The 13,616-nt window shown below is 36.3% G+C and overlaps 1 protein-coding gene across 16 annotated transcripts in view; it reads left to right on the forward strand.

Moving 5' to 3' along the window:
• Window positions 1-13,616, forward strand: part of BRSK2 (BR serine/threonine kinase 2) — a 466,168-nt gene that overhangs the window by 287,150 nt on the left and 165,402 nt on the right. For all 16 annotated transcript variants that reach the window (XM_087950842.1, XM_087950844.1, XM_087950851.1 and 13 more), the window contains one exon: window positions 6,012-6,097. In XM_087950842.1, the coding sequence (XP_087806968.1) occupies window positions 6,012-6,097 (86 nt within the window). The remainder of the gene's footprint in view (window positions 1-6,011; window positions 6,098-13,616) is intronic.

Raw genomic sequence — 13,616 nt, forward strand, 5'->3', positions numbered from 1 at the left:
GTATCTAGGCGACGTTTGATGAAGTCTCATTCATCATCTTCAGGCTTGTGTCTTCAGCTTTGTGCTTCTCGGAGTAATTACTTCTCCGAGAAGCACAGTAATTACTCCAAGAAGCACAAAGACAAAGACACAAGCCTGAAGATGATGAATGAGACTTCATCAAAACGTTGCCTAGATACTTCCAATTTTACGCGGAGAAAACCCAAATAACCAAAGATCCACATTTTGCAAATTACAAAGTAAGTGAATCTATGTATTTTGAATTTTTGGGAATTTTAAATAGTTTACTAATGTACAGTCAGACAACACAAAGTTTTAAAGCCACATTTTTCTTTATCAGCTGTGGGCCACAGGGGAAAGGACAGTATAATGTTGATATCATTAGACAAAACCAGGTTGAAATGTTTATATTTTTCCACTTGGTGGAAATTGGCTGGACAAAATAAAGTGTTATGCCTATCGGTTATGTTATGCCTATCGGTGGATTCATATACTTTCTCCCTTGTATTTCCTACCTAAACCCACCTGAAAACCGCATCACTTTTTGATGCAACCGATTTCCATTGGCATAATCTTTGGGGGCTCCAGAGATCACAAAAAAAGAGCTTTGAACTGCTAATATCTAATGTTTTATTTTTACAAACTAGGAAGGAACTGACCATTCCTATTCTTGGAGAGAAAAAACACTGAATATGGAAAGAGAAAGAGAGGGAGAAAGGGGAAGTGGAGCGATTAGCTGGCTGATGCTTGTCAGTATATATAGGTCTAGGTGTGTTCGGGTCTTTTCCCGTGTAAGATTAAGAGTATCTTGGCAACATTTCGCCTGAGGATGGCGAGTGGGACCTCGCCGAAACATTGCCAAGATACTCTTAATCTTACACGGGAAAGACCCGAACACACCTAGACCTACATACCTGTACCCATGAAAATCTACGAATATATTTGTATTCAACTATCAGATTAAAATACAGATTAAAGATCAAGACTTGGTTCTTTATTGGTCTGGGGATGCTTTGTTTTTAATATGTATATTTGTAGACTGATGAACTGAAAGATTCAGTAACACAGGCTATTTCAAGTTGGATATCTGAAGCGAAATACAAGTTGTTTTTTTTAATGAAAACACTTTACAGTTTAGGCAATAAAATACTTAGATTAGAGGGAAATTAAAGTAGAAGTAATACAAGGAATGTTAGTATCCATTTGTAAATACTCAAACTATAATGAAAAAAGTGGAGTATTTTAATTAAAAACATGAGATACTATACTTGTTTACTTTATCTTTTTTTCTTTTTGCTTGTGCAAATAAATTTTAAAATATTATAACTGGGGCTTCTTAAGTGACTGAAGCCATAAATCTTACTTTTGTGTGCCTATTCATCTCAGGCTTTTAGACAGTAACTAAGAAGTACCCTGAAAGAACTATAGCATCACATCACTCATTTAAGGTTGACACGATGTCACAGCCATCAGCAGGAGAGGCTTTTTAAAAGTAATGACTCTTCAATATTCTGAGAGGCAAAGATAAAATAAAATTCCTAATGTTGTTTTGGTCAGGTATAATATTAGCCAGATTCCTTTGTCAGTGATGCTCTAAGTTTTTCCCCCCAATATGCACATGAAGAAAATATGGGGGCAGGGGGTTGGTTTGCTTTTATTTTTATTTTTAAATATTACATGTTCTGTTGGAGGAAAATATGTTTTGACCCCAGGTGGTTTGTTTCCAAAGTGGGAAGATATAAAAGATGCCAGATGATTGGTGAAGGATTAAGGAAGCACTTTATTTTGTCCAAGATCAACCAAGAATGTTGTGTCACCTTTGTCACCTTTTTACAAATTTCTATTCCATCAAAATTCCTCTTTTAAATTACAAATTAAAAAAAATTATTCTCCCCATAACCTAATTTTTTTGTCTCTATGAAGTTCAGAAATCTTTTCAGTCCTGGTTCAAGAAAATGTTCATTAGGATTTTCCAGAAATATTAAGCAAATAGTTTATTCCTGATCAAATAATCAAACTTTGCATTATTTCTTTTTGCTCTTCACAATCTTGATATTCCAATGGTATTGCAGGATTTGATATTTCAATCTTCGGCATTCAAAAGGAGCCTTCAAAGTTTTTGCCAGTCTGCTTTCTACATCCCATAAAGAGGTATCATTCAGGATTTCCTGTTGTAGCTGTTTCATCTCCAGATCTTTTCCTTGATTTATCCTTTGTATTTCCATTTTGGTAATCTTTAATTTAATTGACTTCCATTGTTCAAACTCTTTATGTGAGGTAACAGTTTTTTTAGGTTTTTCTCATCATATAACAATTTTTCCACTGAACTTTCTATCCTTTCTGAGATATTAATACCTTAGTCCAATTTTTTTAAAAAAATTATTTAAGATAAGAACAAGTTAAAGCCAGCTTAGCCTTTTTAACTCTTTCCTGCCTTGTTCTATAGTTCCGTCTAGGGTCCATTTGCAGCTTTCATCAATCCTCTGTTGTTAGTATGGACTAGGTTCCATTTCAATAATTTCCAATGTGTATATTATTATATACTTGTTTTTAAAACCTTATAATAAAAGTAACCAATATTCAAAAACCTCTGGTCTTCCAGTTGGCTGAGCCCAATCTGGCCTTCTGGTGTGAGTCATGGGTAATTAAAGATATGGAGACAGTGACTGCTTTGAAAAAGAAAGGTCAGCGAGTAGACTATTCCTTCAAAGCTCTCTGGAGGAGAAAACAAGAGATCACCCAACAGTGCTCTGAATGGCACCATAAAACAGGTCTCCCATGGGATTGAGTCCCAAGAGCTGATGGAGATGACATCTTTGTTCTCAATAGGGGCAGAGCTTCTAATAGGAACTGATACTTACTAATCATGTTCAATATTGAGTTTAACCACTTTATGAATATTAGAGATTTTCAAAACAGTGAGGACAATTTGAAACTTCGTGAGTTTCACCTTCTTTTTTGGATTTAAGACACTTTAAACGGAGAATTAAGAATTTAAAATCATATACAATATGCAATTGGCAAAAAAACAAAACAAAAGAATTTTGATTTAGAATATGTTAAATCCAAATTCAAAGCTCCACAATTCTTTTCCCATTTAATCTTCTATATGCTATTGGGACAAATCATATATTATCATAACTTTATTCCTAGAATTATTACAGAAAAAAATAAAAGCAGCTTTTATTTTTTATTGTGAATATTTCTATTAACACAGTGCTATGAGATGTGCACTTGAAGAAAGAGTAGGGGGGAATTCTCAGCATCACATCAGCTGATAAATAATCAGAGTTGGAAGGGACCTGATAGGTCATCTAGTCCAACCCCCAACCCAAGAGGGAGACCCTACACTATTTCTGACAAATGGCAGTCCAATCTCTTCTTGAAAGTCTCAAGTGATACCTGGGAAGGAGGCAGCACATTCCAGAGAGAAGCCTAAATTAAGAGACTGTGAAGTCCTGAGTTGGATGTGGGAGGGATGAAGAAGTTCAAAGTAGCCACACCTTAGAATCTCTCAGGGTGTATCTGTTAAATTAGAAGGTTATAGCTTCTAAGTTTTTAGAGTTCTACATTGTGATACATTGAAGATTTTTTAAATATTTCATACATACAAATAAATGAATAAATAGTTTGTATCACCAGAATAAATTAATACTTCTATCTCTGACAAGATATAACAGGCTGTACTTGGCTTTTAATTTTAGAAATACAGTGTACAGAGTTCAACCAGATTCTTCTGTTTGGCTACTGAGACAGAATAAAACTATTTTGTCCAAATGTTATCCAATCTGTTTTAATGTCTCTAGTTTCATGCAGGTTGCTCTGATACAGAAAATTGTATGAAAAAAGGCAGATTAGCAAGAGTATTAGTTGGATTCAGAGTTCATGGTTTTTTTTCTATATTAGTCTGCTGAGTTCAATAGTCTGTTGTTCATTTGTACAGCCTTACTTCTCAGTTCATCAGACTGTGATTAAAGCATTAGTGGTTCATTCTTATATAAGTGTACCAACCATCCTCAGTTGCTCCAGTTATATAAGAATGAAAGAGGTAATGCAGAATTAATTTAAAGCACCTTATTCAGCAGAGAAAATTGCCAAAGGTATAGTATTATATTACTGAATGTGTTTAGAATTCTGGTATCTATGCCATGGGAGGCTTGCCTTCTGCTGTAGAAGTAAAAAATCTTTTATATATAAATGGAACAAGATCGGCAAACACCATCCAACAATTCCAGGAGACTATATTTTAAAAGTTTTATTTTAGCAATGTAAGCATTTCACCATAATTCAGAATGTACATTCCAAGCAGTCCTCCTTGTCATTGGCCAAATAACAGAAGAATCTTGGGAAGCAGTTTTTTAGAAGAACCTTGATGAAAAGGAAGATGGGCCTTTGAACCTCTTCCTCCTTCACCCCAGATCTCTCTTATTTGCAGTGTTAACTTACCTCATCTTCATTGATATAGAGGAGTAAGGAGATTGCCTTGAAGAAAATATATGGCGGCCATTAAGAAAGCACAAACTTAGCCCAAGTAAACTTAGCCCAGATAAACATGAACTTAGCTCAGGACGGTGAGACAAAGAAAGTTGCTTTGATTATTTTTGATATATAGAGGGAGGTAAACAAAACACTCTCGGGCTTTCAAGAAGCTGTCATTTGTATCAATAAATTCTAGTTTTACTATTTCTTGTAGTGTTTGCTTCCTGACTGGGTCTTACCCCAAAGGGGTAAGATGGTTATTTTAATGTCATAATCATTTATCAAGATCTGACAGATATTCATTTTGTCCTTTCCATGAATATAGGTATTACAATAATATTAGATAAATATCCTCAAAAATTCTCCATCTCTTCATATCTTTTATTGGGATTTCTTGTCTCTTAACATAGCCTGCCACATGAATTTCTTTCAAATTCCATCTCCAGGACAACTTACCAACCCTTTATTATTGTCTATTAATTTATTCTGTAATATCTATCATTCATGACTTGGCTTTATGATGAAGAACACTCAATAATGATGAAAATAGTGTTTGTTCAAATTAAATGAGTACAGAAAGAATTCATTCATAAAATTACAGATTGCTTAATAAGGTATCCTATTTTATAACTAATCCGCACATCATGTAATTTTTGAGATTTAATGCAGTATTCTAGGGACTGTTTTGTGCATCATGCATTAAAGAATTTTAACTTTTGAAGGATTCTGGTACTGAAGCTATAGTCTTTTTGTTGATTTGTATATAAGCTCAGAAAACCTTAGACATACATGTGCTGAGAGAAAAGACAATGTGAAGCTTCTAGCTATGGTTTATAATTTGCATTTTTAAATATTCTCTGACAATGAGAAATTAGAGTTATAGAATTCAGAATTAGTTAAAGATGCAGAAAATCTCAGTTATGGCCTCAGACTATTCTCCACTGAATAATGCTTTAAATTCTGTTAAGGTATCACAGAATATCCAAGGCAACTGTGAGTTCAGCAGTTCATGAACCATGTATACTTTGGATCATTATGTAAAACAGACTCGGTGCTCTAAATCTTTGAATTTCTGAAAACACTGTGGTTACCAAAAGAACATTTACCATGGGAATCATAATTATTTCTGTAAATATGATACAATTATTGTACTTGTATATTATTGTTATTCTCTACATCCTTCTGAATATACTAATAAAGTATATAGTTAATAATACCATTTCCTGCAATTTATGAGATTTAGTCCCTGAAAGCTTATGTCATGTATATTTGTGCCAAGGAGCTTTAAGATTCTGTTGTTTTTGTTATATGACTAAACCTTATATGCATTTGAATGAACATTAGCATAATTTTAATAAAAAATAAGCAAATACCATTAGTTTTTTTTGTCAGCTGACCACATTTCCTGAATATCTATTTTCTACATTATTTTATTACTGAACTAGTGAAACTAACCCTAACCCTAACCCGAACATTGCAATATAATCTAAGATATAGATTTTAATCTCTTGTATCCTTCTTTTCTCTTCTAGGTGGAACGGGAAATAGCCATCTTGAAGTTGATAGAACATCCCCATGTTTTAAAGCTGCACGACGTTTATGAAAATAAAAAATATTTGTAGGTATTATTCATTGACATTTAATTATTATTAAACAAATCTATATGGTAGACCAACTCACACACCGTGACTTTGGGTGACTTATAACATATTAAAGAATAAAATACTACATTGGGAGTGGGAGGCCATTGAACATCTTAGTGTGTGAGGTAGACAAGTCAACAGAAACAGACTAGTGAATGACTCTTTCAATATCATTCTGTGAACCCATGGATGAATTAACATTTGAAACTTGTCAAATCTGTCAATTCCACAATTGATAAATTAATAGAATTCTTATTTTTCCTTACATTTCTCTAAAGCAGAATTCCCTAGTTTGGTAGCTTTCAGATGAAAGTTAAAATATATCTGTGAGGACATCAAGCTGGGAAAATCTGCACTGGAATTTGAAAGGAAGTATATTTCTCAAAGCTAAAAGAAGTATTATTATACTCAAAAGTTGTTTAAGATTTAAGACCTTTTTTGGTTCTTTCCCTCACAATAGTGATGTTTTGTTTATTTTTACTGACTCTTTATTTTACTGACTTCATGGGGCTAATGAATATATTCATTGTCATTTTCTAAAGGGGAATTTGAATTACAGGGTTTTCCCAGGTTTACTAGCAACAGACGAAAGAATTGTAACTATTACCAGATACATAAAATATATTAAGACATTTTATGTTTTATTACCATGTTTTACAATTTATAAAAGTGAAATGGGAAATAAAATTCTAATTAAAGATAAGACAGAATTAAAATGTTAAATATAAAAACAGTTGAACAGTGCAACTCATCTTAGCAGATGAAGTAGCTTGAGGAATATCTGCCTTGCATTCTCATCAAAAATATATGTATAAAGCTTGAAGCTCACCAGGCAGAATATCAAAAGCCTCAAGAGACTTCTAAAGAGGAATATAGCTTCTCAAATTGCCTAGGTGCATGACATAGGTTATAATGTCTTATGTCCCCCGCCATAGATAATTGGCAGTGGAGTTGTTTTAACAATAGATTTTACATATTCCCCGCAGTCGTTCCCAGTCAGTAGTTTAACAGCAGTATTCTGAACTCATTGAAATTTCTGAATCTTTTTCAAAAACAGTTCCTTCCTACAAGGGAGGTCATAGTAATCCAGAGGGAAGTAGTTAAGGCAAGGCCAGATTGGAACTGCTGTACAGTATTATTTCCAGAAGGAGATATAGCTGGTGCACCAGCTTTAGGTGAGACTTCTACCTAACTCACAAACTAAGAATGGAGTTCAAGATTGATCTTCTTACCTGACCATGATGGCTTAATTGTTGATGTTTTAAGATTTATTAATGTTGCATCAGCTTTATAGGTTTTAGAGAGATTTTGTAATGCATTATTATATTTTGTTTATTATTACTTATTTATTTAACTGCACTGGCAGGCTTGGAAGTAGATAAATGTAGGAGTATATCCAAACTATGAACTTGAGTCTTCAAGAGGAATGGGATGCTATCACAAGTAGTGTTCCCATTCGCATCTGCCTTTCAATGTAGGGAGATCACCGATTTCTTTGGCTGGAGCTTTAAATTAACTTTCTCTTAGAAATCCTATTACCAGGCATCATCATCTATTGATTTGGAACATACACAATTTTATTGTATGCAAAATACAAAAAAATGTAAACGTTTCCGACATTATGACAAGCAAAGAAGTGAGTAAGATTCAAATTCGCCTACCTGGGCTGTAGGTAGCCTTTTCAAATATCACGTCTCTTTGAAAATGAGATTCCTAAACCAAGGGGAGAATATGGAATGGAAGTAATGATCACATATAAACCATACAACTAGAACAACAAATTATTATCAAAGAAAATTGATCCATAAATTCAAGAATTAGCTGTAGAAGGTGAAGCAGTTCATTTTTTCTCTCTTTCTCTTTCTCGAAATACTTTTCCACAATGAACTGCAATATCAGAAAAAAAATAATTTCATGTATTTATTTATTTATAAAATTTATAGGCTGCCCATCTTACCTCAAGGTAATTTGGAAAAACAACAGGAAAAAATATTCTCAGCTTTTTGTTTATATAGACACACGTGACTTATCTGCCTGTTCCTGGATTATTTTAAGGATAGCTATTAGCAGTATACAATAGCTGATTATAGTTATCTTCTCTTAATGATCCCATAATCCCTTGTGGGGTGGAGTCTGGGCAACTGAATGGAGCTGAGTGTTTACTGGCCAGATGCCCTTCCTGTTGCCAATACGGAGTTTTGTTCAGCAGATATAGTCTCATTGTGCCCAGAGGGAAAAATATGTGCCTCTACCCAGACTCCTGATTGTGAGGAGAGAGCTCCACCTGTAAAAACTAAAAAAAAATCTACAATCTGGAGATGAGTAACTGAACTCTAGAGAAACAGTAGATAGTCACCCAGTAAAAACAGTTTAATGTCAGAATTTATATATATACCCTGATGATGGCAGATGAATGTTGCTACCATTCTCCCTCACCAGACTCAAACCCAAACCCATCCCATAGACAAAAGACAATCACCATCCAGAAACCAGACCACGGCTGCATCACAGGCTGCCACACCCCCCGACCCCCAAACCAAGCAAATGGACACACGCCATGAACACATAGTCAGGCCTCAAACTCGGAGCCAAACCAAAACCCGGAATGTCACATTACAGCCACCCGCTCAGGATATCACATCACAGAACTCAGGAGGTTACACCATAAAACCTCAGGATGTTGCAACACAGCCAACGACCCAGGAGATTACAGCACAAGACCCAGGATGCCACAACAATGGAACTCAGAAGGTCATCACACAGCCCATTACCCAGGTTGTTACAACACAGGAGGCTGATAGACACACAGCCAATACCTCAGCCACACATGTTCTTACAAAAAAGCCAGCCAATCTGCAAACATCAACTCCATCAACCAATCAAGAAATGACAACACAGCCAACCTCCCCACCAGTATATATAGGGAGACAGCAGCTCCGATCACGCTTTGCTCGCACAAGCACGAAGCCAAAAGCACCAGCCTGAAGATGGCAAATGGGACCTCGTCGAAACGTTGCCAAGATGCTCTCAATCTTACACGGGAAAAGACCCAAACACGCCAAGACCTGCATACTTGTACCCATGAAAATCTACGAATATAATATATGGAAGAAATACACACACACACATATGCAAATAGGAAAGAGTGCTAGTCACAGGGAATAGAAATGTTCTTTTAACATTTGTATTGTGCATTTCCTAATACGTAATACTGCATTAAATGCACAACATTAGGCATGTCTGCTTGGAATTAGAGTCAGTTGGATTAAGGCACCAGGCTCAAAACGAGGAGACTCAGAATTTCAGTCTTGCCCTTGTCATGAAGCTAGCTGGGTGTCCTTGGGCCCGTCATTCTTTCTCAGTCCTAGGAAGGAATCAGTGGTAAGCCACATCTGAAACCTTGCTAAGAAGACCACAAGGATTACCCTAGGCAATTTGAAACTGACTTGTAGCTCCTCCCACTCAAAAAATGCACTAAAATACACGTCTGATGTTCTGTATTTGATCCCTTGCTAACTTGCATGGTTTCCAGGCTCTACCCACTTTCTCACTGAAAGTTATCAAATATTACGGGAAGGGTTTTTCTCCTATCTTCATTTCCTAATGGATTTTTTTTTTTAATGGAAAGAAAAATAAGAGAAGAAGCACTAGGAAAAAGCCATTTTAAAACAGAAGAAACTTTACCGACTTTGTAAAGTTCTGTGAATAAAGCAAGTTATTTGCATCATAAAAGTCTTGATCTGGAATCTAATTAGTAGGATTGTGCAAGGCATTGGAAAGAGGCCCTTTGTAAGAGACAAGACCTTTCTTAAAAGAAAGTATCTATCTCTATTGAAATTTGGTGCAGCTACTTTGAAGACTTTCTCTGGCTGTCTGCACAAACGTATATACAGTATGAACAAATAGCATGCTGTTCTATGGGGGAACATCAGCAAAACAAAGTGGAGGTATAACCAGCCAAAAAGGTTCTGAAGCTGCCTTAGAACCTTCCATTAGACCAGGGGTCTGCAACCTTAAATACTCAAAAAGCCAATTGGACCCATTCCCCATAGAAAAGAAAACACTGGTGTGACTGGGTGGGTGTGGTGGCCAACTAGAAGTCACTCACTCCCACCCAGTCACCTCCTGTTCTGGAAAATGGAGCAAGTCTCCATCCCCCGCCATCACCCTTACCTTCTCAGGCCAGGCGAGGAGTGACGAGGAGGGGAGGGGCTAGCCAGTGGTGGGATCAACTGACAGGGAGCCACAGTAGAGGGCCAAAAGAGCCACATGTGGCTCCAGAGCCAGGTTGCAGACCCCTGCATTAGACAGAGCTGCTTTACTGCTTTGGATAGACCTGTTTCACTCATACCAATATGTTTCACAACATGTCTTTTTCAGATGCGTAATAATTAGCCATACAATCATATTGACCCTATAAAGCAGATTATGCTGTATCATAGCAACTGAGCCCAGATTGGAATCAAAATTCCTCATATCCATGTATAATACAACAGCTACAGAGCCATCCTGGCAATGTTAGATAGTGCTTCTAAATAATTGGGCTTTACTTTACAAAAGATTGATGCCACAATAAATGTGCTTAATATCAAGGTACTTCTGTACTTTCTTGTGTTTTTTTTCTCCCCCAGAATCACAAAACACACTAGATTGACACAGTGTCAATCAGTGCCATTTGGGGATTTATTATCATATATGACATTTGTTCCCCACTGATTAGATTTAAGGGATAGGAGACTTTCTCCATCCTGATTTGGTCCTTGCTGCTCAGAATATCTTTTCATCCCCAACAGAAATCATAGCAAGATGTGGGGGGGGGACCCAAAGTCCATAAATAATCAAATTGTGTTTGAAAAATGCATTGTGGTCAAACTATCAATCACTTTTGAAAATATTAGACCTAATAGCACTGCATACTAGTTGTGTAAATCTAAGGATTTGAGGTGCTGAAATTTCAGTTTATCTCTTTGTAAGATAGAGTAATAAAATGCTTCTCAGACAGCTATATCCCAGAACCTTAAGATGAAGGATATTTATTGTCAAAGTATAAAAATATTGCAATTTGATTGATGGTGATCATTTAAAGAAAATTATACCGATGTTATACTAAAGGCCATTGCTTGCTATTAAAAAAAGCTGATAGGATTCCTAATGTGGAAACATAATAAATCAATTAATGACTTTTGGATAATACAGTAATGGAGTATGACTGTGGAGGGGTGAAAAAGCTCTGTGTCAGTAATTTCATACCTTGTAAAGTTCAGGTTTAAGAGGGGGATGCTGATGTTGCCAGCAAATACAACACAGCACAATCTTCTCCCCTTTACAGATTAGTCTCAGGTTAGTCAATCAGCATTCCATCAAACATCATGTCTTAATTGCAGTGCTAGTGGCCTGGTTTCTTAGGCATATTATGAATTAAGATTGATATTTTGGACGCCAAAGACACTGTTGCAGCAAGGGGAGTGTTTCTTCGATAAATGTTAATTTCACAAATCATGTTTGACTTTGGGATTATTATTTAATTTGTGACAAAGGAGCTTTGGTTGAGTAGATTTCTAATGTAGTCATGAATCAAATCATTTTTTCCACAGTTAATGTAAGAGCGAAAATGCATCTGGAGGGGAAAAAAATAAAAAAAATATTGCTGCCTAGCTTAGCCAAAGTAATATCATTCTACTTTTCTTTCCATTTCTTTCCAACATTTCTGGAGGAGAAATTTATTAATAGGAGATGTAAGCGTTCAGTGGAATCCAGTTCTTAGGTTTGCTGACTCAGACTGCAAAGGCAGAAATCTCAAGTTAAATGCTTTTTCCAATTAACTCTCTTTGCATAGAAAACAAATGGACTGGGGAAAAGAGCTCTACTACTTCCTTCTATAATATGTCAGTTCTACCTGCTTTAAAAAAATCTATGATGTCCAGGAAAAAAACAACAGTATATAATTCTGATGCACGCATATATCATTTCTAAGAATAGTGTTCCATCATGCAGACCTAATGCATTAAATTGAATAGCTGCCAAATAATGGCTGCATTCATAACACTAATAACCATGGCTTATTAACAAACCATAATTGTTTAATTTGTATAACCCATAATGGGTTAGACTGAACTATATTAAGGATTAGAGCAATACATAAACCCTGAAGGTATACTAAATTCATTGGCAGAACCACATCAAAAAGCCAGCTGCTTTGTGTAGGAATGCCATGTAAATGAAAACAGTGGCTTCATTAGCATGTTATGGAACTATCTCTATAAAGTAAAAAGATATTAATTCTATTTTTTAAAAAGACTTAAGTGCCAATAGAAGAGAATATTTGCAGCTCATGGTTGAACTGTTGGGTCATCGGTTCTCTCTGAGCTTGGTTGTCACTAGCATTGATAAAGTAACCTAGTTTGGATAATGAAACATCTTCAAGAAAACAACCAATCTCAGAAAGCACCAAGCATCATTTCAACCCTGAGCCCTGCAAAAAACAACAACCAAGAAAGGAGAATATTTGTGGCTCAGGGTTGAAATGATAATTCCTTGGTGCTCTCTAAGATTGGTTGTTTTCTTGAAGATGCTTCATTATCCATCAGTGATGATGTTGCCTAATTGTATAATGTTGCACAAGAAAACAATCAAGTTCAGAGAAGACCAAGGACCCCACAAATACCTAGGTATAAGAAAACAAGCATTGAGTTCTCACACAGAAGCACATTGTAACTGCTACTGAAAAACAGTTTTATTTGGTAAGGATCTTCCTTTTACTAGTACTGCTTCTACTCGAGAAGAGATTAGACAATCATTTGTCTGAAATGGTAATTCCTGCCTGATCTGGGGGTTGGACTAGAAGACTTCCAAGGTGTTCTGACTCAAGCCTTGTTCAAATCAAACAAACACAAAGTATGTATAAAAGCAAACCTTATTAATGGGCCTCTGTGAATTCTGTTCATTCACAGCCAAGAGTCATTCAAAACTAATTGTCCCAGATAAGAGCAAGCCCTTTCAAGGTTGTGAAAAGCTGCCAATAACAAAAGACTAATTGCAGATAAATATCCGAAGTCAGAAGTTTCAAAAAACAAATCGAAGTAAGCAGGGCTTCAACGAGGACTCTGAGTAGAAAGAACTTCTTTGCTTCCTGCAAAGAAGCCAACCCCGAAGGCTGGCTTTTATCCCTTATGGGGGAGGGGCCATCACCTTCCAGCCTTACTCCCCAGTCACCCATGCTGCTTCAACTGCTTTTTCCTTCGAGCAGCCCTGTGTCCACGTGCACTGAGCACAGGCTCCCTGGGTCCCTCTTCGTTACTGCTGCCAGATTCCACAACCTTCGAAGGCAGCACCCTACTCTCCAATAGTCCTGGCCCCATCCCTGCATCACACGCAGGCCTCTCATCTGAGTCCTTGCTGTCAGAGACTTCAGCCATCCGCACCTGCTGCCAGCGAACCACAACACAAGGTCCTTTTCAGTTCTGTTATTCTGTTATATCAACCTTTGAAATAATT

Source organism: Notechis scutatus, chromosome 1 (assembly GCF_049901735.1).
Source record: "Notechis scutatus isolate UNSWTSFEM ecotype Mainland chromosome 1, rNotScu1.2, whole genome shotgun sequence".
NCBI lineage: Eukaryota > Metazoa > Chordata > Lepidosauria > Squamata > Elapidae > Notechis > Notechis scutatus.